The sequence below is a fragment of the Doryrhamphus excisus genome, chromosome 20 (genome assembly GCF_030265055.1).
Source record: "Doryrhamphus excisus isolate RoL2022-K1 chromosome 20, RoL_Dexc_1.0, whole genome shotgun sequence".
Taxonomy (NCBI): domain Eukaryota; kingdom Metazoa; phylum Chordata; class Actinopteri; order Syngnathiformes; family Syngnathidae; genus Doryrhamphus; species Doryrhamphus excisus.
The window spans coordinates 13,991,633-14,016,515 of record NC_080485.1 but is presented as its reverse complement, the minus strand read 5'-3'; the positions used below and the strand labels follow the sequence as shown (position 1 = coordinate 14,016,515).

General features: G+C 41.4%; 2 protein-coding genes across 47 annotated transcripts in view; both read left to right on the top strand.

The window, feature by feature from the left end:
- The window catches only part of LOC131108045 (ankyrin-3-like), a 144,761-nt gene extending 132,019 nt beyond the window's left edge, over positions 1 to 12,742 (top strand). For 36 of the 46 annotated variants that reach the window (XM_058058748.1, XM_058058749.1, XM_058058764.1 and 33 more), the window contains 7 exons: positions 3,635 to 4,595; positions 5,600 to 5,762; positions 5,940 to 6,020; positions 7,383 to 7,466; positions 7,582 to 7,686; positions 10,042 to 10,145; positions 11,012 to 11,061. In XM_058058748.1, the coding sequence (XP_057914731.1) occupies positions 3,635 to 4,595; positions 5,600 to 5,762; positions 5,940 to 6,020; positions 7,383 to 7,466; positions 7,582 to 7,686; positions 10,042 to 10,113 (1,466 nt within the window). In that variant the 3' untranslated portion in view covers positions 10,114 to 10,145; positions 11,012 to 11,061. Of the gene's footprint in view, positions 1 to 683; positions 3,611 to 3,634; positions 4,596 to 5,599; positions 5,763 to 5,939; positions 6,021 to 7,382; positions 7,467 to 7,581; positions 7,687 to 10,041; positions 10,146 to 11,011; positions 11,064 to 11,185 lie in introns of those variants that run through there. The other 10 variants (XM_058058769.1, XM_058058768.1, XM_058058733.1 and 7 more) reach the window with 9 other exon arrangements.
- Positions 12,743 to 13,876: 1,134 nt separating this feature from the next.
- On the top strand, positions 13,877 to 24,660 carry LOC131108236 (coiled-coil domain-containing protein 6-like). The gene is made up of 9 exons (XM_058059117.1): positions 13,877 to 14,170; positions 15,839 to 15,988; positions 17,165 to 17,293; positions 18,597 to 18,700; positions 18,883 to 19,043; positions 21,264 to 21,420; positions 21,547 to 21,647; positions 22,272 to 22,393; positions 23,384 to 24,660. The coding sequence occupies exons 1-9, from the start codon at positions 13,916 to 13,918 to the stop codon at positions 23,588 to 23,590; spliced, it is 1,386 nt and encodes a 461-aa protein (XP_057915100.1). The 5' UTR covers positions 13,877 to 13,915; the 3' UTR covers positions 23,591 to 24,660.
- The last annotated feature ends 223 nt before the right edge of the window (positions 24,661 to 24,883 follow it).

Sequence of the window (24,883 nt, the reverse complement as noted above, 5' to 3'; positions counted from 1 at the left end):
ATAAAGTCATATTATTGCAAAAGAAAAATTTTGCAAATATTATTTAAGAAGAAAGTGGAAATGTTTAAAAATGTAAATAAAAAAGTGAAAGCAAAAATTGTGAAAAAGAGTACTAATAATCACTGATAATTGATTCATAATATTGATAATAATTTAATAATTATTATAATATAATAATTTTATAATTAGAATAATAACTTCTTAGTAGATGCTTTGCAAAATATCAAGGTGGCATTTTGCATCATTTTTCGTTGTTTGGCCCTGGCTGGAAAAAGTTTGGACACCCCTGGCATATAAATGCATGCTTTTGAAATAATACATAATCCATAATCATAATACAATTTTGTGTCTGATGATTCCAGTAGGAGCTTCTGTTAACGTTGTAGTGAGTGTTTAACTCTTCAAGTTTAGTCCTCCTAGTTCTCCTCCAGTTCCTCTGAGCCTTCCTTGGATAGATGAGAGTCCAGCTTCTTCTCTTCCTCCTGCCTCCCTTCACCTCCCCTACTTCCTGTGCTTCAGAAGCGTCCGTCCATGGCCGATAACAGCACATAAGCGCTCTTAATTCATCATTAAGAGTCACGTATTGCTGACCCTGCCGCCCCCCCCCCCTTCTACATAAGTCACATTCTTCATTCATTTTTATACTGACATGTATTTTCCGTTGTCTCCATCCTCCCTGTTAGTTTGTGTGATTATCCCATTAATTCCCAGCAATCCCGCCTTCATCCTATGTACAACCCCGTCACTCCCGTCCCCCCCACCCTCACCCAAAGCCTCACCCTTCACCCCACGCCGCTCTCCCAGTTACGAGCTCTCCATTTCGCTTAAAGACTTGGCTCCTTCATCCACCCTGGAACGCCGCTTCAACTTTGTGCCCCCGCCCCTGAAGGGCCTCACGCATCAGTGCCCACCTCCCGACCCCCGCCAAATTCCCGGCTTCCCGTTTTCACCGCATCCGTCCTCCCCCATCCCGCTCATCACGTCGCCGTTACCTTCCTCCCCCACCTTTGTCCCACCCTCACCCCCAACCCCCCGCATGCTGACTCTGCCCACTCCAGTTCCCGCTCAAACGGAACCAACCTCAAAAACACCCAACTCACCCGCCGGCCTAACCCTCGCACCCTCGACTGCCGCCCCCAATTTTCCTGAACCCGATTCCTCACCCTCAGGCCGAATGTCGCCTTCCCCCGCCTCATCTCGCCCGGTGTCCCCCCTCTCCTTGACTAACCTCCCCAACTTGTCTCCCAGTGGGTCCCGCTGCCCGAGCCCGCATCCCCCGTCCCCTCCTCTCCGCCCACTATCTCCTTGCCGCGCTTGTCCCTGCGGCTTCCCGGCGGGAAGCTCCCTGCCTCCCCCTCGCACCCGCATCGACCCCCCCTCGTTGGAAATATTCCTATAATGCAATGATTCTCAAACTTTCAACACCAAGCACCACCTCCAAAATATATAGCTTTGCAAGTATTGCAGTTTTTGCTACCTCCGCATACAACTAGAGTACCACCTGAAGTATTTTTACTTGGCTACCTCTGCGGACACACAAGTACTACCTCCAAAATGTGGCAAGTACTACTTTTTTGGATTCCAAATCAAATTGCTGTCTGCATTTTATAAGATACAAGATTATAAGATATAATATAATAATAATAATATAAGATAAAATATAATATAAGACGATCTGGCTTTTTCAGTTTTCCACGGTAAAATGACCGTGTTATATTCTTATATATATTCTTATATCTTTTTTTAATACTCATTATTACAGTTTGAGAATAACTGCTTTACATTGACCGCATCTCTCATCTGTCATCTATCTCATGACATTGTAGCCACTCCTGTCAATCACTTATCATCATTTTTTTTTACTTAATATGTCGCCTACAGCCACGTTTACACTTGCAATCATTCTGACCCAGCAGAGTTACGCAATGTCGCGAGCCGGTGAGTAAATTAGCGGTAAGCAGGTGTGAAGAACGAGTAGACAGTGCGGGTCGTAATTTCCCTGAACGAGTTGTACCTCAAACGCACCACAAGCTACGCCTAAACAATGCAATGATTGTCTCATTCACATGAATGTGTTAACGTCCGCAACCTCTTGGAGGAAGTCGAGTCGAATTCTCAAGTAGTTTCCGTAGACTCTTGGATCTTCCTTGGGAATTTCTGTTAATAAGTCATGTCTTCTCGTCTGCAATTGCATCTCCCACGGGAAAAAAAAGACAAAAACAATTTTTTTCAAGTTAAAAGAGTTGTGAAATAAAAGTAAAAAAAACAATAACAGCAGAAATGTAAAAAAAAAACTGCTATATTTGAAGTAGATTAATGTGAAACATTAAGAGAAAAAAGTAATATTCGAACAATTTTATAATAATAAACTCATACTATTATGAAGAAAATGTCATTTAAAGTCCTGGGGGAATTTCTGTTAATAAGTCATGTCTTCTAGTCTGCAATTGCATCTCCCACGGAAAAAAAAAGCAAAAATCATCAAAAAATTTTACAAGCATCAAGTCAAAATATTCAGAGAAAAAAGTTGTCATCTAACAAGTAGTACAAAGTTGAAATAATAAAGAAAAAATACTCAATTTTTAAGTGTATATAAGAGAAACAAACTCAACTTTTGGAAGATTAGGTTGGGGAAAAAGTCAAAATGTTACAAAAACTAAATTTTTCAAATTAAAAGAGTTGGAAAATAAAAGTAAAAAAACAATAACAAATGTAAAAAAAACCCTACTGTAATTGTAGTAGATTAATGTCAAACATTAAGAGAAAAAACTCATATTCTAACAATTTTTATAATAATAAACTCTTTATTATGAATTATATTATTAAGAAAATGTCATTTAAAGTCAAGTAAAAAAACAATAACAAATGTAAAAAAAACCCTACTGTAATTGTAGTAGATTAATGTGAAACATTAAGACAAAAAAGTCATATTCTAACAATTTTATGATAATAAACTATACTAAAAATGTCATTTAAAGTCATAATATGTGCAACAAACAAAGTTGTTTTAAAAATAAAAAGTGATAATTTGGTAATAAAGTTGAAATATTACCAGAATAAAGTCATAATATGGCAAAAGAAAAATTTTGCAAATATTATTTAAGAAGAAAGTTGAAATATTTCAAAAATGTAAAAACAAAAAGTGAACGCAAACATGGTGAAAAAGAGTGATTTTGATAATAGTAGGCTTTTCCACCTTATATCACAATATATACAGTTTTTCCCTGATATACATATATACAGTATATATATATATATGTATATATATATACATATATATAACTTCTTAGCAGATGCTTTGCAAAATAAGGTGGCACTTTGCATCATTTTTCGTTGTTTGGCCCTGGCTGGAAAAAGTTTGGACACCCCTGGCATATAAGTGCATGTTTGAGTTGGTGGCCAAAGACCGGGAATTCTCGGCTTCCCTACTGAGACTGTTGCCCCCCCGCGACCCGGACCCGGATTACTAATTTTCCCCGATGGAAAGCTCCAGAAATTTGTCGATTCGTCAAAAAATATCACGCACAATCTGGTTTTTGGGTCCCTGCTTCACATCGAAGTTCAATTTTTCCATGTCATGATGAACATGCGTGTTGTTTCAGTGTTTTGGTAGCATCTATCATGTCACCCACAGATTATCACAGCATTCTAGCAGAGTTGCATTCCCCCGCTGCACTTCACTTCGACCCTCACTTCCTGTCGCCCGAACTCCCTGTCACGCCCAACCCTTCTTCCCCCGTCCACCATCACCATCACCCGCAACCCGACACCTTTTCAACCGACTCCCAACCCCGACTACGGAACCCGGAGTTAGGTACCGCGCAGCCAGACAGCCCACCCAGACCATGTCAGCTTGCCCTCTCCGTCCCGATCTTTGATCCCCCCGGTGTCGTCCCGCCCAAGGTGCGGAAGCCCCACATCGCCCTGAACGATCAGCTGCTTTTGAGCGAAGAGGAGGACAGGTCTTATAAAGACATGGAGCCCGGCCCCGGCGCCAAATCGCAACCTGTGCGCGCTACGTGCGAGTTGGACATCAGCATGACGTTCTCCACGTCTTCTTCTTCACTGTCGCCATCTGTAACGCCTTCGACGCCCGATAAAGCACTCATGGAAGACAGAGAAGTGGACGCAAGAGGATGCGAGAAGGAAGATGGATTTGTGGGAAAGTGGGTACAACGGGACTTGATTAAAGACGTGGAGAAAAAATGTGAGATGGTGACAAAGGATAGGTTGGTAGAGGAACCGGACGTGAGTAAGGCTGAGATGGACAAAGTAGAAGCTGTCAACCTTGGGTGCAAAATAAACGCTGCGGACCTCTCCCCCAAGGAATGGGTTGAGGCACTTTGGGAACGCCAGTCCACTCAGGATGGATTCAATGATGAGGAGAAGAAGGGAGGCGGAAACGAAGAGCTGAAGATGGAAGAAGGCTCAGAGGACAAGAAGGAGGAGGACCAGGAGACGGTCGCTGGTGTCCAACAGGCAGAAAAAGACGTGTGCTCGTTTTCAGGTTGGCACAGTGAATCTTCCAGCGTGAACGTGGAGCCACCAACGCCGGGACGCAGCGTCAGCTCAGACCTGCTCGACAGGCGGGAAAGGTAGGACGGCCTTTTAAGACTTTGTAGTTTTGTGGTATTTTGATTTTGAACGCATTTAGCACACATTACTAATATCGTTTCGGCGATATATATCGCAATACTTCGTTCCACGATGCTGTATCGATATTAAAAAGTATGATATGGATATTTTTAGGCATTTATCATAGACTGTATATGGTATTTATTCAAGTGCAGACATGGCAAAGGTTCATTTCATGGATGGATGGATGGATGGATGGATGGATGAATTCTTGCCACACCCCTTCTTACAATAAGGAAGTTGATATAGCGACACTTGCACAATGCATCATGCTCGAAAGGAGTCGGATGAAGCCGATCTTATTCGATCCTATGGATGGATGGATGGATGGATGGATGGATTCCTGCCACACCCCTTCTTACAATAAGGAAGTTGATATAGCGACACTTGCACAATGCATCATGCTCGAAAGGAGTCGGATGAAGCCGATCTTATTCGATCCTATGGATGGATGGATTCTTGCCACACCCCTTCTTACAATAAGGAAGTTGATACAGCGACACTTGCACAATGCATCATGCTCGAAAGGAGTCGGATGAAGCCGATCTTATTCGATCCTATGGATGGATGGATGGATGGATGGATGGATGGATGGATGGATTCTTGCCACACCCCTTCTTACAATAAGGAAGTTGATATAGCGACACTTGCACAATGCATCATGCTCGAAAGGCGTCGGATGAAGCCGATCTTATTTGATTCGATGGATGGATGGATGGATGGATGAATGGATTCTTGCCACACACCTTCTTACAATAAGGAAGTTGATATAGCGACACTTAGACAATGCATCATGCTCGAAAGGAGTCGGATGAAGCCGATCTTATTCGATCCTACTCTGTTACTAACTTAAAACTATGGCGGCTAAAATGTTTCATGTTGTTTTAAATGTCATTCCAGGGATTAGGATTAGTTATACTTCCATCTATCTCTTCTTAAATCCCGATTCTCTGTTCCTTACCAGTCACGAGAATTCCAGCGATTCCATCACTTCCTCGTCCAGAGGCGAATCAGGGAGATCCCGACGCAACGGTGACAACTCGAAGAACTCACCTCAGGGCGGCTCGTCGGAGTCGGTGAACGGCAGAAAGGAAGAAGGAGCGCTGGTGTCGGAGAAGAAAGTCCAGGTTGGTTTGGAATTACTGGAACTTTTTTTTCCCCCTTTTTGAGTTTCCAACCGACTCTTTTCACACAGATTCCGATGGATATCCGTATTGCGTAGCTTTCACACTAAATTGTGCCGTCTTAAACAACTTTGTGTCCTGGTTTGAGTTTGGTTAATGATGTTAAAATGCCTCGTCCAGCAGCGGCTTAGTTTAGATTCCGGCTCTGAGGAAGAACAGACCGTAACAACGAGAATCTTCCGACGACGTATCATTTTAAAGGTACCCTGCGAGGCTGGGAAAAGGGGGCGGGTCTTGGCTGTGTTCTGGTTTGCAGTTGAACATCCCGGGGTTTGTTTTTGGTTCTTTTGCTTGGTGTGCTTTTGAATTTGAAAACTTTGCTGCCTGTGCTTTTATTTTCCTGACACATACACCACATGGTGGCGCTGTTATTCAAGGATAAACATGGAAAAACATGGAAAAACTTTTTTTCCACTTTCTATCCAATACTAATATAGCAGCCTGGCCAATACTGATATCAATCCAAAATCAATACCAATCTTGCATACTTTTATTACTTACCTTATAATGTGAATGTTAGAAAAGGCTTGACCAAGTCAGGATGGAATTGAACTCGGGTCTCCTCGCTGTGAGGCCTGCGTGCTAACCACTCGTCCGCCGTGCAGCTCCAATATGGATTTAAAATACAAAAAAAAACTCTTTTAAAGCTTTACCATAATGCATTGCGTCTCAGAAAGCATTCATTGGGGTGCTGCAATGACGTCAGCCTCCCTCTAATGGCGGCTTTAAATGGCTTTACACTCATAATGACCAATATAGTAGACATAATAAGAAGAAGTACGCCATTTAAGACATAAATGAAACTCCCGTTTGTGTGTGTCACAGAGATGGCCGAGGGTGGAATTGAACCATGGTGTCCTCGCTGTGAGGTCTGCGCGCTAAACACTTGTCTGCCGCGAAGCCCCAATATGGATTTAAAATACAAAAAGAACTCATTTAAAGCTTTACCATAATGCATTGCGTCTGAGAAAGCATTCATTGGGGTGCTGCAATGACGTCAGCCTCCCTTTAACGGTGGCTTTAAATGGCTTTACACTCATAATACCCAATATAATGGACCAAATAAGATGAAGTACGCCATTTAAGATATAAATGAAACTCCTGTTTGCCGTTAGGTCTGCGTGCTAACCACTCGGCCGCCGTGCAGCCCTCGACCAAGTTATATAACGACAAATACATTCTTACTCCACGCTTAGCTCGTTAGCGCACCCTGTTGTTGTGATCACATGGGCTCTATATTAATTATGAATTAATTTTTTTACAAACGCCGATGGTTTGAGGAACAACTCATTTGCATTTGGATGTCAATCATTGACGGTGACGCATTCCTTCTACCAAATGTTAAAAGCGTTCATGCACATTGCTCTGCTCGGCCTCTAGGGGGCTTACTTGCATGGTATCTGGAGATTGCTATGGTGTGCGGTGATGTGTTTTGCCTCGTTCCTCATGCTGTTGCCTACTAACCAGATGCTACTTCTCTTCTTGGTGTGGTGATGGTTTATTCCGGCGTACTTTTCCATGAGCTTGTTTTGATTGATGAAGTATTGACCCAACGCTTTTCAGGGCGAGGAAGCAAAAAACATATCGGGCGAGTCTGTGACCGAGGAGCACTACTTGGACGAAGACGGTAACCTCGTCAGTAGAAAAGTAATGTAGCATTTAACGGACGCAGGCTAACTAAATGGCGAGACGAGTGTGTGTGAAAACTAGCATCCTTGCGTTGTGTGTTTTTTTTTTTTTTTTTCCACTCCGCACCGAACAGGTCATCAGGAAGGTGATTCGACGGGTGTCGAGTTCCGCAGCAGACAACCACAAATGGCACGGGGACCTTCAGCAAAGTCCCATCCTGCAGGACGACGGGCCTGAGGTTGGCATGAACGGGGGTGCAAAGTCTTGTTGGCACGCTTGATGGACTTGGTCTGATCATTTGGATCGGAACCAATCAAAAACTTTAATAGCTTTCAGCTTTAAGTTGAAGAAATGTTCGATTTTGATGAGCTGGGATGGATGACGGACGCCCTCTTTGTTTTTGCTAAAATGTTGCCGTTCAGGAGGCAACATGGTGTTTGGGACGGGGGGGCGTCCATTGTGTTTCTTTAACAAAAGAGGATGCTGACGGTGCTGATTTACATGCCACTATATTAGGCACACTTGCACGGTGAGATGTGATACTTATAGGTTATCACATGGTTTGGCTCGCAGGGGCATGATCCAGGGCCTGATACCGGACAAACCATGTCATGATCTTATTATCATTCATTCATTCATTTTCTACCGCTTTTCCTCACGAGGGTCGCGGGGGGTGCTGGAGCCTATCCCAGCTGTCTTCGGGCGTAAGGCGGGGTACACCCTGGACTGGTGGCCAGCCAATCACAGGGCACATATAGACAAACAACCATTCACACTCACATTCATACCTATGGACAATTTGGAGTCGCTAATTAACCTAGCATGTTTTTGGAATGTGGGAGGAAACCGGAGTACCCGGAGAAAACCCACGCATGCACGGGGAGAACATGCAAACTCCACACAGAGATGGCCGAGGGTGGAATTGAACCCTGGTCTCCTAGCTGTGAGCCACCGTGCCGCCCTATTATCATTCATTCATTCATTTTTTACCGCTTATCCTTACGAGGGTCACGGAGGTGCTGGAGCCTATCCCAGCTGCGGTACACCCTGGACTGGTCGCCAGCCAATCAGAAGGCCGTTTTTTGCAAGTAAAACTAAAAACAAAAAAAAAATCACAATCTCAATAAACTGTATTTTTGTTTATATTTTTGAGTGTCTAAAACAGATTTATTAGTGTTACATTATTTCCTATGGGAAAAATTGCTATAGATACAATTTTTGTCAAACGTGTTGGGACTAATTACCGTATTTTCCGGACTATAAGTTGCACTTTTTTTCATAGGTTGGTTGTAAAAAAAAATGAATACATTGAATTATATTCCAGTGCGACTTATGTATGTTTTTTTCTACCTAATTATTAATTTTTGGCCTTGTGCGACATATACTCTGGAGCGACTTATATTCCAGAAAATATGGTGAATATAAAATATATTTTTTTAAATCAGCAGTAATTAAAAAAAAGATGAAAAATTTATAGAAAAAAAATATCGTATTTTCTGGACTAAGTCGTACTTTTTTTCATAGGTTGGCTGTTCCTGCGACTTATACTCCAGAGCGACTTAGAAATTAAAAAAAAGTGTTTATGTTACATAAACACTGGACACCTTTTGTGTTCATGTTTATTTTTTGTGTAGCTGAATAAGCATTGTGTTAGCATATCTTACACCTATTCAGCCTGTTCTCTATTCTTTTATTGTTAGAACTTGCCTTCCAAGAGGACGTAATGTCTGTTTTGGTCAAGTAGATAAAATAAATTACCCGCAAAAAATGCGACTTATACTCCAGTGCGACTTATGTATGTTTTTTTTCTACCTAATTGTGCTTTTTTTTGGCCTTGTGCGACTTATACTCCGGAGCGACTTATAGTCCAGAAAATATGGTAAATATATATATATTTTTTTAAATCAGCAGTAATTTAAAAAAAAAAAAAAAAAGAAAAAATTTATAGAAAAAAAATACCGTATTTTCTGGACTAAGTCGTACTTTTTCCCCACTAGTTTTTTTTTTTTATCATTTCAAGAGAGTCCTCATTAATGGTGATAATACTATTTTCTCTATTTGTCTTTCGCCCGGAATGTCAACCACGGACATGTTGACAGAGCACAGACCTGCCGTTTGTGCTCAAAACAAACGCTGTGTGTACACGCTAGTGCGCTGTTCTATGATTGGTTGTTTCCCGGGCCTGATACCAGAGCAGCTATGGAGGCTGATACTGAACATGGTTAAACCCTATATTTTATCAGTATCATTTTGGCCTTTTCCGTATCATTAATGGCCGGTTTTAGGGTTTCGGACCAATTAATACTGTAGTATATGATAATGTTGGTTATTTCATGTAGCAACATGAAATAATACTGGATCTCAGTGTACCTAATGTTGTGGTTTCAGTGGTTCGCCGGATTCAAACAATGTGCTACTAACAAGTGCCCTTAAAATACAATCTTTTTCCTGCTAACCCCAACTTTGTCCACTCAGGTATTACGTTTCTGGTTCCAGTAACGATACTGCAATGTGAACCGGAGTGTCGTCAAGCTTGCAACTTAATCGGTGTTGTCTCAACGTTTTTAATTGTGCTTTTTCTTGCATATTTCAGAAGGAAGGCGGGTCGAGGAATAGCAGGCGAAAGGACGACAGGAGGCCCGGAGACAAGAAGCTTCACTCATAGGGACGCTATGTCCCTATTTGTTCTCTTGCCAGGTACGACAAGGCTTTGGGGACAGTGTCCACCAAAGATGCGTATTTTCCTCATTCGGGTGTTAAAAAAAATACTTTATAGCAAAGAGGCTGAAGAGCCACATGCGGCTTTGGCGCCGTGGGTTGCTGACCCCTGACCTAATGTATTGTTCATGACAATATTTATGTATTTTTTTGTTATGTTTCGTAATATTTCAGTAACAGGCGGGCAAACGCAAGCAAAGACAAAATTTGAACAAACATTTTAGATGTTAACCAAAACATACTCTAACCGGGGCGGATGTTAACCAAGGTACCACTGTATATGACTGTATTTTATTTAATATTTTTTTTGTAAAAATGGCTTGGCTGAATCAATGATTTTGCCCCCCCCCCCCCCCCCCCCCCCCCCCACACACACACACACACGTATTTTGGAAAATGCTTAGTGGTCATTCTCTGCCAGTATTTGTTCAAATAAGTTTGTGTGTCTGTGTGTGTGTGTGTGTGTGTGTGTGTAGGCACAAAAGGCACAAGTGACAAAGCGCTGATGAGCAATATTTAACTCATCACTCCCCCTCTTTTTTTTTGTTTTTTTGTCCGCTAAATCCCTGACTCAGAGGCTGTGTCTCACTCGCAAAAAAAGCCACTGGTATCCCACCAGGATCAATGTTAAGCCCCACTGCTGTTCGCCCGTATGCTGCATTCGCGTCCATCTGCACGACTTTGCGGAGGCCAGCAAAGGTTTCCATGGTAACGCACTGAGCTTCAGGGCGTCACTAAATAACCAAATGTCTGGCAGCTAGTTCTGGCTTTATTTTAGGATGTGTAGTGAAGCCTGCGGTTTAGTTTTGTACAATTACAAATTATGCTTTTTATGTGTCCTACAGCCATGGTGGGATCATATTCCATGTTCCTGGGAGAAGGAGGGGGGGGTTCCAGTTTGAGGACTCAGTATGGGATGGCCAAGCAGCTAGTTCAGGCTTTATTTTAGGATGTGTAGTGAAGCCTGCGGTATAGCTTTTTACAATTAAAAATTATGCTTTTTTTTATGTGTCCCGCAGCCATGGTGGGATCATATTCCATGTTCCTGGGAGGAGGAGGAGGAGGAGGAGGGGGGGTGGGGTTCCAGTTTGAGGACTCAGTATGGGATGGCCGAGACTCCAGCCAGCCAGCATCTGCTTCGACCAAAACGGGCTTCGCTTGAGAAGAGTCGACGCCCCTCTTCCAACGACGACAACATGACAGACTCACTCCCTGTCAATCAAAAAAAAAAAAAAAAAAAAGGGCCCGGGCGGTTGCCGTACCGAACACTTCCTGCTTTGGCGGCGCTACCAAAGACGGCACAAGAGCTCCATCCACACGGTGGCGACAGAGAGCACGAAGAAAACACAAAACACTTTCAACACTGGCCTTATAGTTTTTCTTGAACCCACTCTCCATTCTTTGGGGACATTTTTTCTTCCTTTTTTAAACAAAAAAAAAACCTTTTTTCTGTATATAGAGGCAGAATGTGTACAATTCTTAATATACTACTGGTACCGGAGAGGTCTTTTCGAGCAAATTTCACTTTTAAAGATTTGTGTGGAACACAGCTTCTTGTAAAATAGAGCGGGTATAATATTTGTACATGGGGAAAAATACAAAAAAAATACAAAAAAGATGCTTTGATTTTAACTTTCCACAAATTCAGTATTCCCAAAAGCGGGATTAAACTTAATTCCCGCCAAGCCTTTCTGCAGAGTATTTTCCACGCATGCCCTCCACTTTATTTTAAGTACAATTTCTACCGGTTTGCAAACACGAGCCCTTTTAACTGTGGTCCTGTCACTGATTTATATTTTAAACAGCGATACCATTGAAGCATTTATCATGTTTTAAGGGAGGGCAAGGGGGGTACTAAATTAGCTTCCAGAGGATGTAATGTTTTATGTGTGTGTGTGTGTGTGTGTGTACATAAAAATGGAGGGCAGTTTGAGAGGGAAATAATGTTGAATGTAAGTAAAAGTGTATTGTTTTGCGATAAGGTGTAAGAGTCTGTACACTGTTTCACTGTTTTAGACTGTAAGCATCTTCTAGCAGTGTGTCCATTTATTATGGCGAAGATAAGGGCATTTTTTTTGGGGGGGGGTGATGTTTTATTAATTCACCACATTATGATTTGTAGCTCTCAATAGTATTATTACATAAAAAGTAAAAAATAATTAGCGTGACTGATGCTGGGTGATAAGCAGGAGAGTCTTCAATGTGTTTTGGTTTTCATTCGTCTTCTGCGACGCCGATGTCAATGCTGTGGACATTCAGTTTCTTTTTCATCATCATCATCATCATCATCATGGGGCAAGGGGGTGTAGATGATCCTTTGATAATGATTCAACTATCAAGGTTTTGTGTTTCATAATGTGTTTTCACCCAAACTGATTTTTTTTTTTTTTGGTGTACAATTATTTACTAACGAGTGAAGCCATTCAAATGTAATAATAAATAACGATTCTAGCACTTTGGTTATCTTTTAGAAGCTATAGCAGAGATGATGACACCGTTTCAAGAAAAAAAAGGCAAAAAAGTTTTTAAAAAAAGGGACAAAAAATAAAAATTGCATTGATTTTGCTTGAAAAGAAGTTGTCTTTAGTGGTTATTTTTTATTTTTATTTTTATTTTTATTTTTATTTTTATTTTTATTTTTATTTTTATTTTTATTTTTATTTTTATTTTTATTTTTATTTTTATTTTTATTTTTATTTTTATTTTTATTTTTATTTTTATTTTTATTTTTATTTTTATTTTTATTTTTATTTTTATTTTGTGCTGGTGAAATAGGAACTTGCCGGTCAGTGTCCAACCACTGAAAGAATAAAAAACTATCTCAATGGTATGTCATAATTATGAGTCTAAATTAATTAGTCTAATTATTAGATAAGTGGTAATTATGAAATAAAAAGTTCCAATGAATAGGGGGAAACTTGGGCAGTTTGTATCTCATAATTTTGACTTTTTATTTCATAATCATGACTTACCATTAGGGATTTCTTTGTTTTTCAGTTTTAATTTTATTAAAAAGTAAATATTAAATAATTAACCACTTGGGTCAACTTATATTAGACCTTTACACAAAGTCTGGAGTGAACCCCAAGTCACCCCCCCCCCACGTCTGGCCATGATTGTAGACCAAATAATGTATTATTAATGTAATGTAATTATTAATTAATGTAATTTATTAATTAACTTGGGGGTGTTATGAGTCCTATACCCAATACTTTGGCTGGTTTATGAGATCCAGGCCGAATTCTTTTGGTCCAGGCCAAGGTTTGGGGGTTTTATGACCCAAAAAAACAACCCGAAAGAGCCTGAAAAACTTAGGACGTATATAGTTGGGGGTATTATGAGTCCTGTATGCAATACTTTGGGTCTGAAAAGACCCAGAAGAAACTTTTGGGGGTTCTACGAGACCTAGGCCTAATTATTTGGGTCTATGACCAGGTTTGATTTTTAATTAATTAATATGTAATTATTTTGTGACCCTTGGATAGAATAATTTGTGGCTAAATAAATAGACGTTTTTCCATTAAGAGGGACTGAATAGGTACCAAAGTAGATCAAAAGTTTTCGGTATCCTTAATGACGTTTTAAAGTTGGAGCAGTTTTATGAAGTCACCGTGCAATATTGGAGTCATCCATACGGGGGCGCTGTCTTCAATCGGCAAGCAAGGTGACGCGCGCTGGGCTGAGCTTCTTCCCTCCCTCTCCCCCCCTCCCTCCCCTCCTCCTCGCCTCTGCCTCACTGTCGCACAGCCATGGCGGACAGCGCGAGCGAGAGCGACACCGACGGAGCGGGGAGCACCTCGGCCACCCCGATGTCGTCCTCCGCTTCGAATTCGGGCAAGCCGAGCATCGTTATCTCCCAGTTTCGCCTGGAGGAGCTCACCAACCGGCTGGCATCCTTGCAGCAGGAGAATAAAGTTCTGAAGATCGAGCTGGAGACGTTCAAACTCAAGTGCAAGGCGCTGCAGGAGGAGAACCGGGACCTCCGCAAAGCTAGCGTCACTATTGTGAGTAGCCATTTAGCTTAGCGACGTGACAACACCGCACTTGGTACTATTTGTCATTTAGCTAGCATCGACTACAGTATGATGTGCCATTAGGCCCCGTGTGGAGCTTAGCATTAGCATGTTGCTAACATAACGTGTGTGTGTACTGGCGTGCTAACGTTTACGTTAGTGCTAGCTAGCTAAGCTAGCTAGTTGGCTTTGTTTTGTTTTGCGCTAACAGCTAATCTCTGCTAACATTAAGCTAACCCTGGCTACTAAACTAATGTTGACAGCCAACTTAAAGTCATTTACTAAGCTGGTTTTCGGAGCATCCGATTAAGACACAAACTAGCTGTGCTAGCTAAGTGCTAACTCGGCTTTGACATGCTTGCTTTGCTAAAAGTGTAACAGATCCCATAGTGAGATGACAAGTATGTAGGCCAAGCTAACACACACACACACACACACACACACATAGAGAAGCTCATGTGTTGGCTGGCTGGCAAGTTGAACCACCCCGGCTGCACCCAGTCCACTCTGGCAGGGTGAAGGTGAGGCTTAGCTGGGGTGTCCTCTTCTCAGCCTCCTTCTCCTCATTGCCAAGATGATTCATTTGTGTGCATCATCATCATGCTGAAATGTTACCTCCTGATTCCCTCCCTTGACATCTGACAAGCCATGCGGGGGGGGGGGGGGGGGGGGTTCACTTTCCCTAATGTTGTGCCAGTGAAATGCAAGAATGAATCATCAGCTTATTGTTGCAGCTACTGTGCTTCCCATCTGCATGTTCAAACTCAAAATGCTAATATTTGTTATGCTTATTTCTCCCATCTAGCAAAAAAAAAAAAGTATTTTAAATCAGCAATTATTACAGAACTCAGACCAGAGGACCAGTTTTAAAGTCGCTACATTGGCTCCCCGTCCACTTCAGGATCGATTTTAAGATTCTCTTACTGGTTTTTAAATGTCTTAACGGACTTGCACCTTATTATTTATCTGATCTGTTTTTACCATATCAACCCCTGCGGTCCTCCGGCACTGGCCTTTTAACAATACCAAAACCCAGAACCAAAACCCACGGTGAGGCAGCATTTAGCCACTATGGCCCCCCCATCTGTGGAACAGCCTGCCGGAGAACCTCAGGACTGTGGAGACTGTTGAAAAAAAAAAAAAAAGATTAAAGATCAGATCATAATCAGGCTTTTAACTAATTTTTTTTAGTTAGTTAAATTATTTTTTTAACTAATTAAAAAAAAAACTTTTAAAAAGTTTTTATCTTTTTAGTCCTATTTTATGCTCTTAGTCTTTAGCTTTTAACTCCAGTATTTCCTCACGGGGGGTCCTCCACACTGGGGGGCTGTGTCGGGTCCGCTGAGGGGGTGCCATCCTTGGGTCCCTTCGACCCGGCCGGCTGGGGGTTCCTCCCTTTGATATGGGGGTCCGCCCGTCTGTCGGAGTCGGGGGGCCCGGGTGCTGGTCCCCCGATGGCACGGCCTGCGGTTCCTCCCAGTGTGGACGGCCCCAAAGTGATTGTGTGTGTTTGTGTGTGTGTAGTATGGAGGGTGGGAGGGGAGGGGCTTTCTTAGTAATTGTTTTTCCTTTTAATTGTAATAATTGTTTTTAATTTTGCGTTGCATGTCTTTGCAGTCAAAGTGCTCTACAAATAAAGTTGATTTGATTTGATTTTAGCAAGCCAGAGCGGAGCAGGAGGAGGAATTCATCAGCAACACCTTGTTCAAGAAAATCCAAGCCCTCCAGAAGGAGAAGGAGACCCTGGCTGTCAACTATGAGAAGGAGGAGGAGTTCCTCACCAACGAGCTGTCCAGGAAACTCATGCAAGTGAGTGGAATCGGGATGACAGTCATTACAAGGCTAGTTAAATGTTTTATATATCTTAACTGTGCTCTTAAAGGTGCGCAGTGTTTGGAGTTTGATCGTTTTTTTTCCACTCAAGTTGCATCAGGATTAAACCGCCGTTGTCACGAGTGGGTAACTCGTGTCCGCACTTTTTTGGTGTTTTGTGTTGGCACTTTCACACAGCCATGATGGAAATTGATGCCTTTGTTGTGGCTCTAATACTACGCCAGAAGATGAAAAATGACAGTATAAACACGGCGACCATTGGTGGGTGATGATAACCACAGAACTTACTAAGACATAGCTCTTTTTTTTCCACTCAAATTGCATCGGGATTAAACCGCCGTTGTCACGAGTGGGCAAATTATGTCCGCACTTTTCACTTTTTTGGGGTTTTGTGTTGGCACTTTCACACAGCCATCATGGACATTTGCTACTGCCTCCCTCACTTCCTGCCTTAATACATGACCATTGGTGGGTGATGATAACCACAGAACTTAAGACATATCTCTCTGTCATGGCTGCTCAGTACAATATGGCTAAAGCGGACATCACTAGTAGTAATTTTACCCTGATTGTAAAGAGACTCGCCTCCCAGACGAACGCAGCAAGGTTGTATGATGGCCATGGTTTGACCCTGGAACGGATGAACTCACTCTAACATGATCAACCTATTGCAAAGCACACAGAAGCCGTGGGGATGGTCATCAGCGGTATTTTGAACCTTCCCGGAGGCTTCAAAGGCTCACCATGATGTCACTCTGCCCCTTTTCCGTCTGTTGGCTGTTTTGGTGCCATTCTGCCGTTTGTTCTCGCAGGTTTAATGTCTGCTTTAGTCATCCAACTACAATGGAAACAGTCAGTCGCGCGCTTTCCCTCGCGATGAGTAAGCGTCGATGATATAATCTGTCGCAAAAGACGTGTTGTTGACCCTCACCTCTTGTTAGCGCGTCTTATCTGCCCAACGCGGTTACCATGGCTGCCACCTCATTCATTGCCATCTTGTTTTTGAAGCAAACATGGATGTCTTTTTTTTTTTTTTTTATTTCCACTGTTGTCTTCAAATAGTTGACGAGTGACTCACGGCTCGTCTTCCCTTTTTGTGCGCTGCTTCTTCTCCTCGCTCACCACGCTCGTTTCTTCTCTACGCCATCCCAGCTCCAGCACGAGAAGGCTGAGCTGGAGCAGCACCTGGAGCAGGAGCAGGAGTTCCAGGTCAACAAGCTCATGAAGAAGATCAAGAAGATGGAGAACGAGACCATCTCCAAGCAGCTGACATTGGAGCAGGTATGTACACAAAAGTTTAGATCACGACGATGCCCGCGTTCCAATGTACAGCAAGGGAGATTTATCCTGGCTGGATGACGTCTGCAAGGATGGGATTGTTCCTGTAAATGTTCATTACTCGTGGTGCTTGTGTAATGCACTGACTGCTTCTCAAAATGAAGCTGGTTCTTACCAGAAAAGGACGTCACCACAGTTAACCCATTGCATCCCATCAGTTAGACTCATTCCAGAAAGATACAGGTTGTGTTCATTGGCCAAATTGTGGATACAACTGGATAAGCGGCATAGAAAATGAGATTAATTAAAGACGTTTAAATACTAGACTATTCGATTTGTGGTCTTTAAGATTATAATTAGTGGTGGGACAGTAATTAATTATTTTATTATATTATTTATTATTCTAGTAATAATAAAAATCCCTGTTTTTTTTTTTAGCTTTCGTATCAATTTAAGTTTTTAATCTACTAGCAATAATTTTTATAACTATTTTATTAACAATATTTTTGTACTTTTTTTAAAACAGTTTAGTTGTTTTTAGGATTGTTAAAATTTTTTTTACAAATATAATTAAATTTTATGTGGCACAACATTGTTTTAACTACTAAGTTTAAATACCAGACTATTCGATTTGTGGTCTTCAAGATTAATTAGTGGTGGGCCAGTAATTAATAATTTTATTATATTATTTATTATTCAAGTAATAATAAAAAATCCCTGTTTTATTTAGCTTTAGTGTCAATTTAAATATTTAATCTGCCTTTAAAAAAAAACTCTAGCAATGTTTTTCCACAGTGTTTCATTTAAAAAATAATAATTTTTATAACTATTTTATTAACAATATTTTTGTACTTTTTTAAAAACTGTTTTAGGTGTTTTTAGGATTGTTTAATTTTTTTTTTTTTACAAATTTTACAAATATAATTAAATTTTATGTGGCACAACATTGTTTTAACTACTAAATACAGATGTACTGTTTGCTTCTAAATTGTTTATTAATGATGACATTATTGTTTTGTTCATTTGACCCATGGCAACTTTTTGTTACGTCAACACAGAGTGTGTATTCTATGAGGATGTTCCTGAAAAGTACAATTCCAGTGAGAATGCACACTTGATTGAACTTGAACAAGGTCACAAACACGTGAAAGTATAAAAACAAGGTGAGAAATGCGTCCGCTTGGCTATTTTGGTGTCTCGCCGCAACCTCAGGCAAGCACACTATCTGGACCAAGACCTTGAAATGGACATGCTGTACACTTTTCAGTTTGCTGAATGTTTTTTTTTTCTCTCATTAATCCTCCAGCTGAGGCGGGAGAAGATCGACCTTGAGAACACTTTAGAGCAGGAACAAGAAGCCCTCGTCAACAGACTTTGGAAGCGGATGGACAAGCTGGAGGCAGAGAAAAGGTGCCTTTTGTGCATGATTGATAACATTTGAATAGATTTCATTTTATTTCAGACCTGCCAACATGTAAGCATTTATCCGAGTACTCATAAAATGACTTTGACGTTGGCAGGTCTGTTATCTTTTTTCTATTCATGATGATGAGCATTGAATTTTTTTTTTTTTTTACAAAAACCCCCACCAGGATCTTACAGGAGAAGTTGGACCAGCCCGTGTCAGCCCCTCCATCCCCAAGAGACGTTTCCATGGAGATAGACTCCCCCGAGAACATGATGCGGCATATCCGCTTCCTGAAAAACGAGGTGGAGAGGCTTAAGAAAAGCCTGCGCACCACCGAGTTGCAACGTAAGTGGCCTTACTGGCCTACATCCGGCTACATCTACATGAACTGGACATGCTGGTCTTTGGTTTTCCCCCCGGCAGTTCCCATCAGGGGTCATAGAGTGAAACATGAAAGGATACAAGGACCACCCTGATAGTTTGTAATGCTAAGAGGTTCATATTCTTCAATATGCATCTCTCCTTTATGATATGAGTGACAAACATCTGCTGTGTTTGTCCCATTTTTATTATTATTACATTATATTTATATTATTTCAATGTTTCAAATATTTTAATTTTCTTCTTAAAGTATCTTGGCCAGTTTTCATTTTGTACTATTGTGACTTCATTCCCATGATTATATAGTCTATTTTTTCCCCAAAATTATAGCATAGTCGTTTTGTTTTTCTCATATTATTTTACTTTTAAAATTTAAAAAAAAAATCATTGTTTTGACATATTGTTAGATTACCAATTTTTCTCAATATTTTGGCTTTATTCTTGTAAAATTACTGCTAATTTCCCCCTTTTGTTTAAAGTATAAAGTGCCGTGGTTTGGGGCTGCACGGCAGTCGAGTGGTTAGCGCGGAGACCTCACAGCTAGGAGATCCGGGTTCGATCCCACCCTCGGCCATCTCTGTGTGGAGTTTGCATGTTCTCCTCGTGCATGCGTGGGTTTTCTCCGGGTACTCCGGTTTCCTCCCACATTCCAAAAACATGCTAGGTTAATTAGCGACTCCAAATTGTCCATAGGTATGAATGTGAGTGTGAATGGTTGTTTGTCTATATGTGCCCTGTGATTGGCTGGCTGGCTGGTGTACCCCGCCTCTTGCCCAAAGACAGCTGGGATAGGCTCCAGCAACCCCTGCGACCCTTGTGAGGAAAAAGCGGTAGAAAATGAATGAATTAATGAATATTAGTATTCCAGTCAAATTACGACATATTGTTAGATTACCGATTTTTCTCAATATTTTGGCTTTATTCTTGTAAAATTATTGCTGATTTCCCCCTTTTTAAAATATTTTTTTGTTAAATTGTTTAATTTGTGGGCCAATTTTTTAAAAAAGCCACTCAAACAGTACAGCGCTCTTGTCCTATCAAATCTTTAGGTGGCTTTTTTTTTTTGCAGTAAGTTCTTAACAACAACAAAGAAATCATGTCATATAGTTGATATTTTAAGTATTTCGTATGGAGTTGGTTCTTCAAAGAATCAAATGAATCATGTCATATAAAGTTTCTTTTTGTTGCGGTAGCTTCTTTAAAAACTGCAAAGGACTCATTACCTAATCCCAAACCCGCTCTCGCCCACGCTGATATGGAGGATCTTTGACTAGACCAGGGGTCGGCAACCTTTACTATCAAAAGAGCCATTTTACTCCCTCGCTCACTGAAGAAAAATAGAATGGAGCCTCGAAACATAATTTAACAGCAGAATATAGGGGCTGCATAGCGGTCGAGTGGGTAGCACGCAGACCTCACAGTGAGGAGACCCGAGTTCAATCCCACCCTCGGCCATCTCTGTGTGGAGTTTGCATGTTCTCCACGTGCAAGAAATGTGTAGCAACATGCTCACATCCAGAGCAAATTGCGAGTCTCCCAAGATTTTGATTGACTGCCAGATTTGGAGGGAATTTTGGGGTATCAAAGTAGTTCAGAGTTGATCAAGTACTCTTGCTAGTATACGGCTTCACAGAAAGTCAGATTTATTTCAAAAGTCATTACAAAGATGCATATTTTCCTCATTCGGGTGTTAAAACAAATATTTGAGCATTGCAAAGGGAGCCACAACAAAGAGGCTGAAGAGCCACATGCGGCTCTGGAGCCGTAGGTTGCTGACCCCTGGACTAGACAGAGTGCTCCTGTTTACATTTCTTATAACTTTATGACTTTATTTATTTACTATCAGTAAATTGGTGAAGTAAAAATGCGACGGAATGGCCTTGCCTTGTATTGGCGACACATACAAAATAGGAATACTAAATAAGAAACAAGTCTGACCAATCGGGTCCCGAGCTTTGTGAAAATGTGTCCCCTATTAAATAATTTAGTTGAATAGCCCTGATGTGCACAGTAGTGACCTGCTTCATTGTCGCCACCAGGGGGCGAAAAAGCGCAAACATTGTAAAGAAGTACACATACTGTATAATGCTTGCTTTATTTATTATCCATAAACAAGCACTGCCACACTTTATTCTTTAAACGGGTAGAATATTATTTAACAAAAATGTCCATGTCCTTCTTCAGACACGGAGAAGCGTGCCCAGTACATCGAGGAAGAGCGACACATGCGGGAGGAGAACATCAGGTTACAGAGAAAGCTCCAGCGAGAGATGGAGCGCCGGGAGGCTCTGTGCAGACAGCTTTCAGAGAGCGAGTCCAGCCTGGAGATGGACGACGAGCGGTACGGGGACGATTCTTGTGATGGCTCTGACCCAAAGTTGTTACGTGTGCACGCCATAAAACACGATTCCGTCTGCCTTACATCGCTTTTGCAAGTTTCTCGTTTCATTTGGTCTCCGTTTCTCAGGTACTTCAATGAGATGTCTGCACAGGGTTTGAGAGCAAGGACGGTTTCCAGCCCCATCCCTTACACTCCCTCCCCGAGCTCCAGCCGCCCAATTTCACCTGGTAGGTACAAATTTCTACACCGCTAATAAAGACATCACATCTTTAACTAATTAACATTGTCATTCGCCAAAAGGTCAATGTACAGTCGCCATGCACGCACACAAAGTGCCATAATAAAGTGCGATACGAAACCTGGCAGCAGAGCTCTGCGTCTGGCCAAATCAAAACCATAAATGCAACTTACATAACTTGTAACTTTTATGGTAGGTTGATTCTGTCAAAGTTGTGTTGACCTGCCATTTGAGGGTTGAGTTAATTGGACCGAAAGATGCAGTATCAGTATTTTATGTTTGGACAATCAAGAGTTGGAGTCGGATGTGTCAGGGCTTTTTCCAGAACCGTAACTAGCCCATATCAATCCGACCTTTGTTTTAAAAACAAGCAAATAAAGAGTAATTTTTCATCCACCAATCAGAATGCTGGAGATATCAATAGAACACAAGTCATAGTTTTAAGACAAAGGTGTCCCGGCTACTGAAAAATGGAATACATTTTCTACATTAAAAATACTCAGAACCGATCCAAAGAGCTAAAAATATGCCCCCCAGGCCGCACTCCGGACACCCCTCCTGGGTTTAAACACCATCTTGAGTCAAACCGATGACTAACTTCCTGTTATGGCAGGCCTCTCATATGGCGGCCACACAGTTGGCTTCACCCCACCGGCCACTCTGTCCAGAGCCGCCATCTCCCACTACAACACCCCCGCCCTGCACGTCCACGGAAGCTCCTCCCACGCCGTAGCGGTGAGTCACTGACGCCCGCATCTGGAAGAGTTGCGCAAATTCAATTTGAGGAACTTTTGTTAACTTGATTGCCACAACTTGATTTTTAATGTAGCACACAGAGGGATGTGGATGATATCTGATATCAGACACATCAGGTAGACCTGGATCCACATTTCACCTTTACAAATATAATAAGGCAAAGTTTTTTTTGTGCTTGTACTGGTTTATATATAGTTAGTTTTTTGTTGTTGTTGTCATTTACTCTTATTTAGCTACATGAGTGGGGCAACATTTTGGGGGGAAAAAGTATTTTAAAAAGTAATTTTTTAAAATAGTATTTAGTATTTCCACATTTCAGTATGTGGAATTAAACTATGGAATGGATTGAGTAAGGAAATCAATTCAAGAAACAATACAAGCAGTTGATGTTTGCTAAATACAAGGATGACGAGTCTTGAACCTGTCATGATGTGTTATATATATCATCATATTGACAGTTACTATGGTACCCATTATGTCATTGTATGGTCATATCACCTTGTACTTCAGTACGTGACAAAAAATGAAAAAATTACAAAATTAAAAAATAAATATAATTAATCAAATAAATTAAAAAATTTTTTTAATTAAATTGTATTAGGAAAGCAGGAAGTGAACAAATGTAACAGTTACTGATTGTAAAAGTACCAGATGGAGGGGTAGGATTTAATAAGCTTTGCTTCTTCCTACTCCTTTTGGACATGTGGAACTGTGAACTGATTATGTGATGCATTCAATTGTAATCTGATGCATGTTCAAATGAAATTAAACCATTACCATAGTATGTATATATATATATTTAAAAATATTTTAAAAAGTAATACGTTTTTTTTTATAAATTGTGTAAATATTTACTTAATTGAAATAATTTTACAAATTTAAAAATACATTAAATATTACATTTGACATTATTACATAGAAGTTGTATTATTGTTGTTATTCACAGTTGTTATTTGTGTCTCTAACCAGAGGCCCTCCCCAAGGAGAAGCACCAGCCCTGACAAATTCAAACGTCCGACCCCCCCACCTTCCCCCAACACGCACTCAGGGGCCCTGCAGCCTCAGCCTCCACCGCCCCCTCCGGCCCAGCCCATGGTCCAGTCCATGTCCTCCCCGGCAGCCATGTCGCAGCACGCCTCTTCCGCCGCCGCACAGCCTCCTACTTCCCAGCCTTAACGCCGCACACATTACACACATACACACACACACACCCCTCCCACCCACCTGTTTCGGTGCACGAGGGCACCCACTGGATGCCACGATGCAAAAAAAACGCAGCAGCTTCCGTCATTTACAGCTCTGGAAGAAGCGCTCAGAAGCAGTTTAAAGTTTTTTTTTTTTAAAGAGAGAGAAAGGCGACGGCAGGAAACGTGTGTGATGCCGCACGTGCTGGCTAATTGCTCTTAAACGGAAATAATTGCAGGATTCGTAGTTCCTCCCTCCTGTCTTGTACATGTTTTTCCTTGCTTTGGGACTGTAGCTGGTCGGAAAAATTGTGGCGCTTTGTCGGATAGCACAAAAAGCATATAGAGCTTTCACGCCCGCATTATTTTTTTTTTTTTGTCTTTGCGATAAATGGATGTTTGGGGCAGCTGATATGGATGTACGGCTACGGAAACGAGTGTTTTTATGCCTATAACGTGACACTCGATTGCAGTAACGTCGTCACCCCATCACGTAAACATTTCGGCGTCGTCATTCAGTCACGTTTAAGCACGGGCGATGTCGTAGAAGACCAGCAAGGTGTCTTCGTCATGGTGTGTCGGTCGCACAGATGTCACATCACAGGTGTTTTTGTTTTTTATTCGAGGCTCTGCGGATGAAAAGGAGGCACACACACACACGGGGAGCCGGGGTGGTGTGGGGTGCGGTTGGGGCGCGCACATTGGTACATAAACCACAGATAAATGTCGCCTTTAAGGTGTTTACCAATGTAGTCTGAGGTGTTAGTCATGTACTCTTCTCTCTGGTGTATTTCTCAACGCTTCATCATCATCATCATCATCCGATAACGGCAAAAAAAAAAAATACAAAACATTATGCTCCTTACACTAAATATACATACTGCTTCGACATTCTAAATGAATGGTACTGTCAAACTTCAATTTCTATGTATGATTAAAAAGCTCTTGAGATGAAGACGCATCCACGTTTTCTCTTGACGCATTCATGCAGCTTGACATGATGGAATTTGGTTAGTAGATCTTTGTGCCTTTTAAATAAATCCATGACACCGAAAACTGAAACGTCTATGTGGTCGGCTACGACATGTTGAGACTCTTGTGTTGCACCGAAGTCTGTTTAGCTATTGTGTGTATTCAGTGATCAGTGTTTAGGAGGTTCGGGTTACTTTTCAACACATGATTTGTCTTCAATCGGAGGGTTTTTTTTTGCGAAAATGCTGTGAAAATGGTGGTTCAAGCAAGGTTTCCCGGGAAAAGCATACCAAAACCATCATGGTGGACATCG

Bases quoted from the DNA above. Each gene is read 5' to 3' on its own strand.
- LOC131108236 (XM_058059117.1), top strand. From the start codon at position 13,916: ATGGCGGACAGCGCGAGCGAGAGCGACACCGACGGAGCGGGGAGCACC. The intron at 17,294-18,596 runs GTATGTACACAA...TTAATCCTCCAG, and splicing joins AGCAGCTGACATTGGAGCAG to CTGAGGCGGGAGAAGATCGA. The intron at 19,044-21,263 runs GTAAGTGGCCTT...GTCCTTCTTCAG, and splicing joins GCGCACCACCGAGTTGCAAC to ACACGGAGAAGCGTGCCCAG.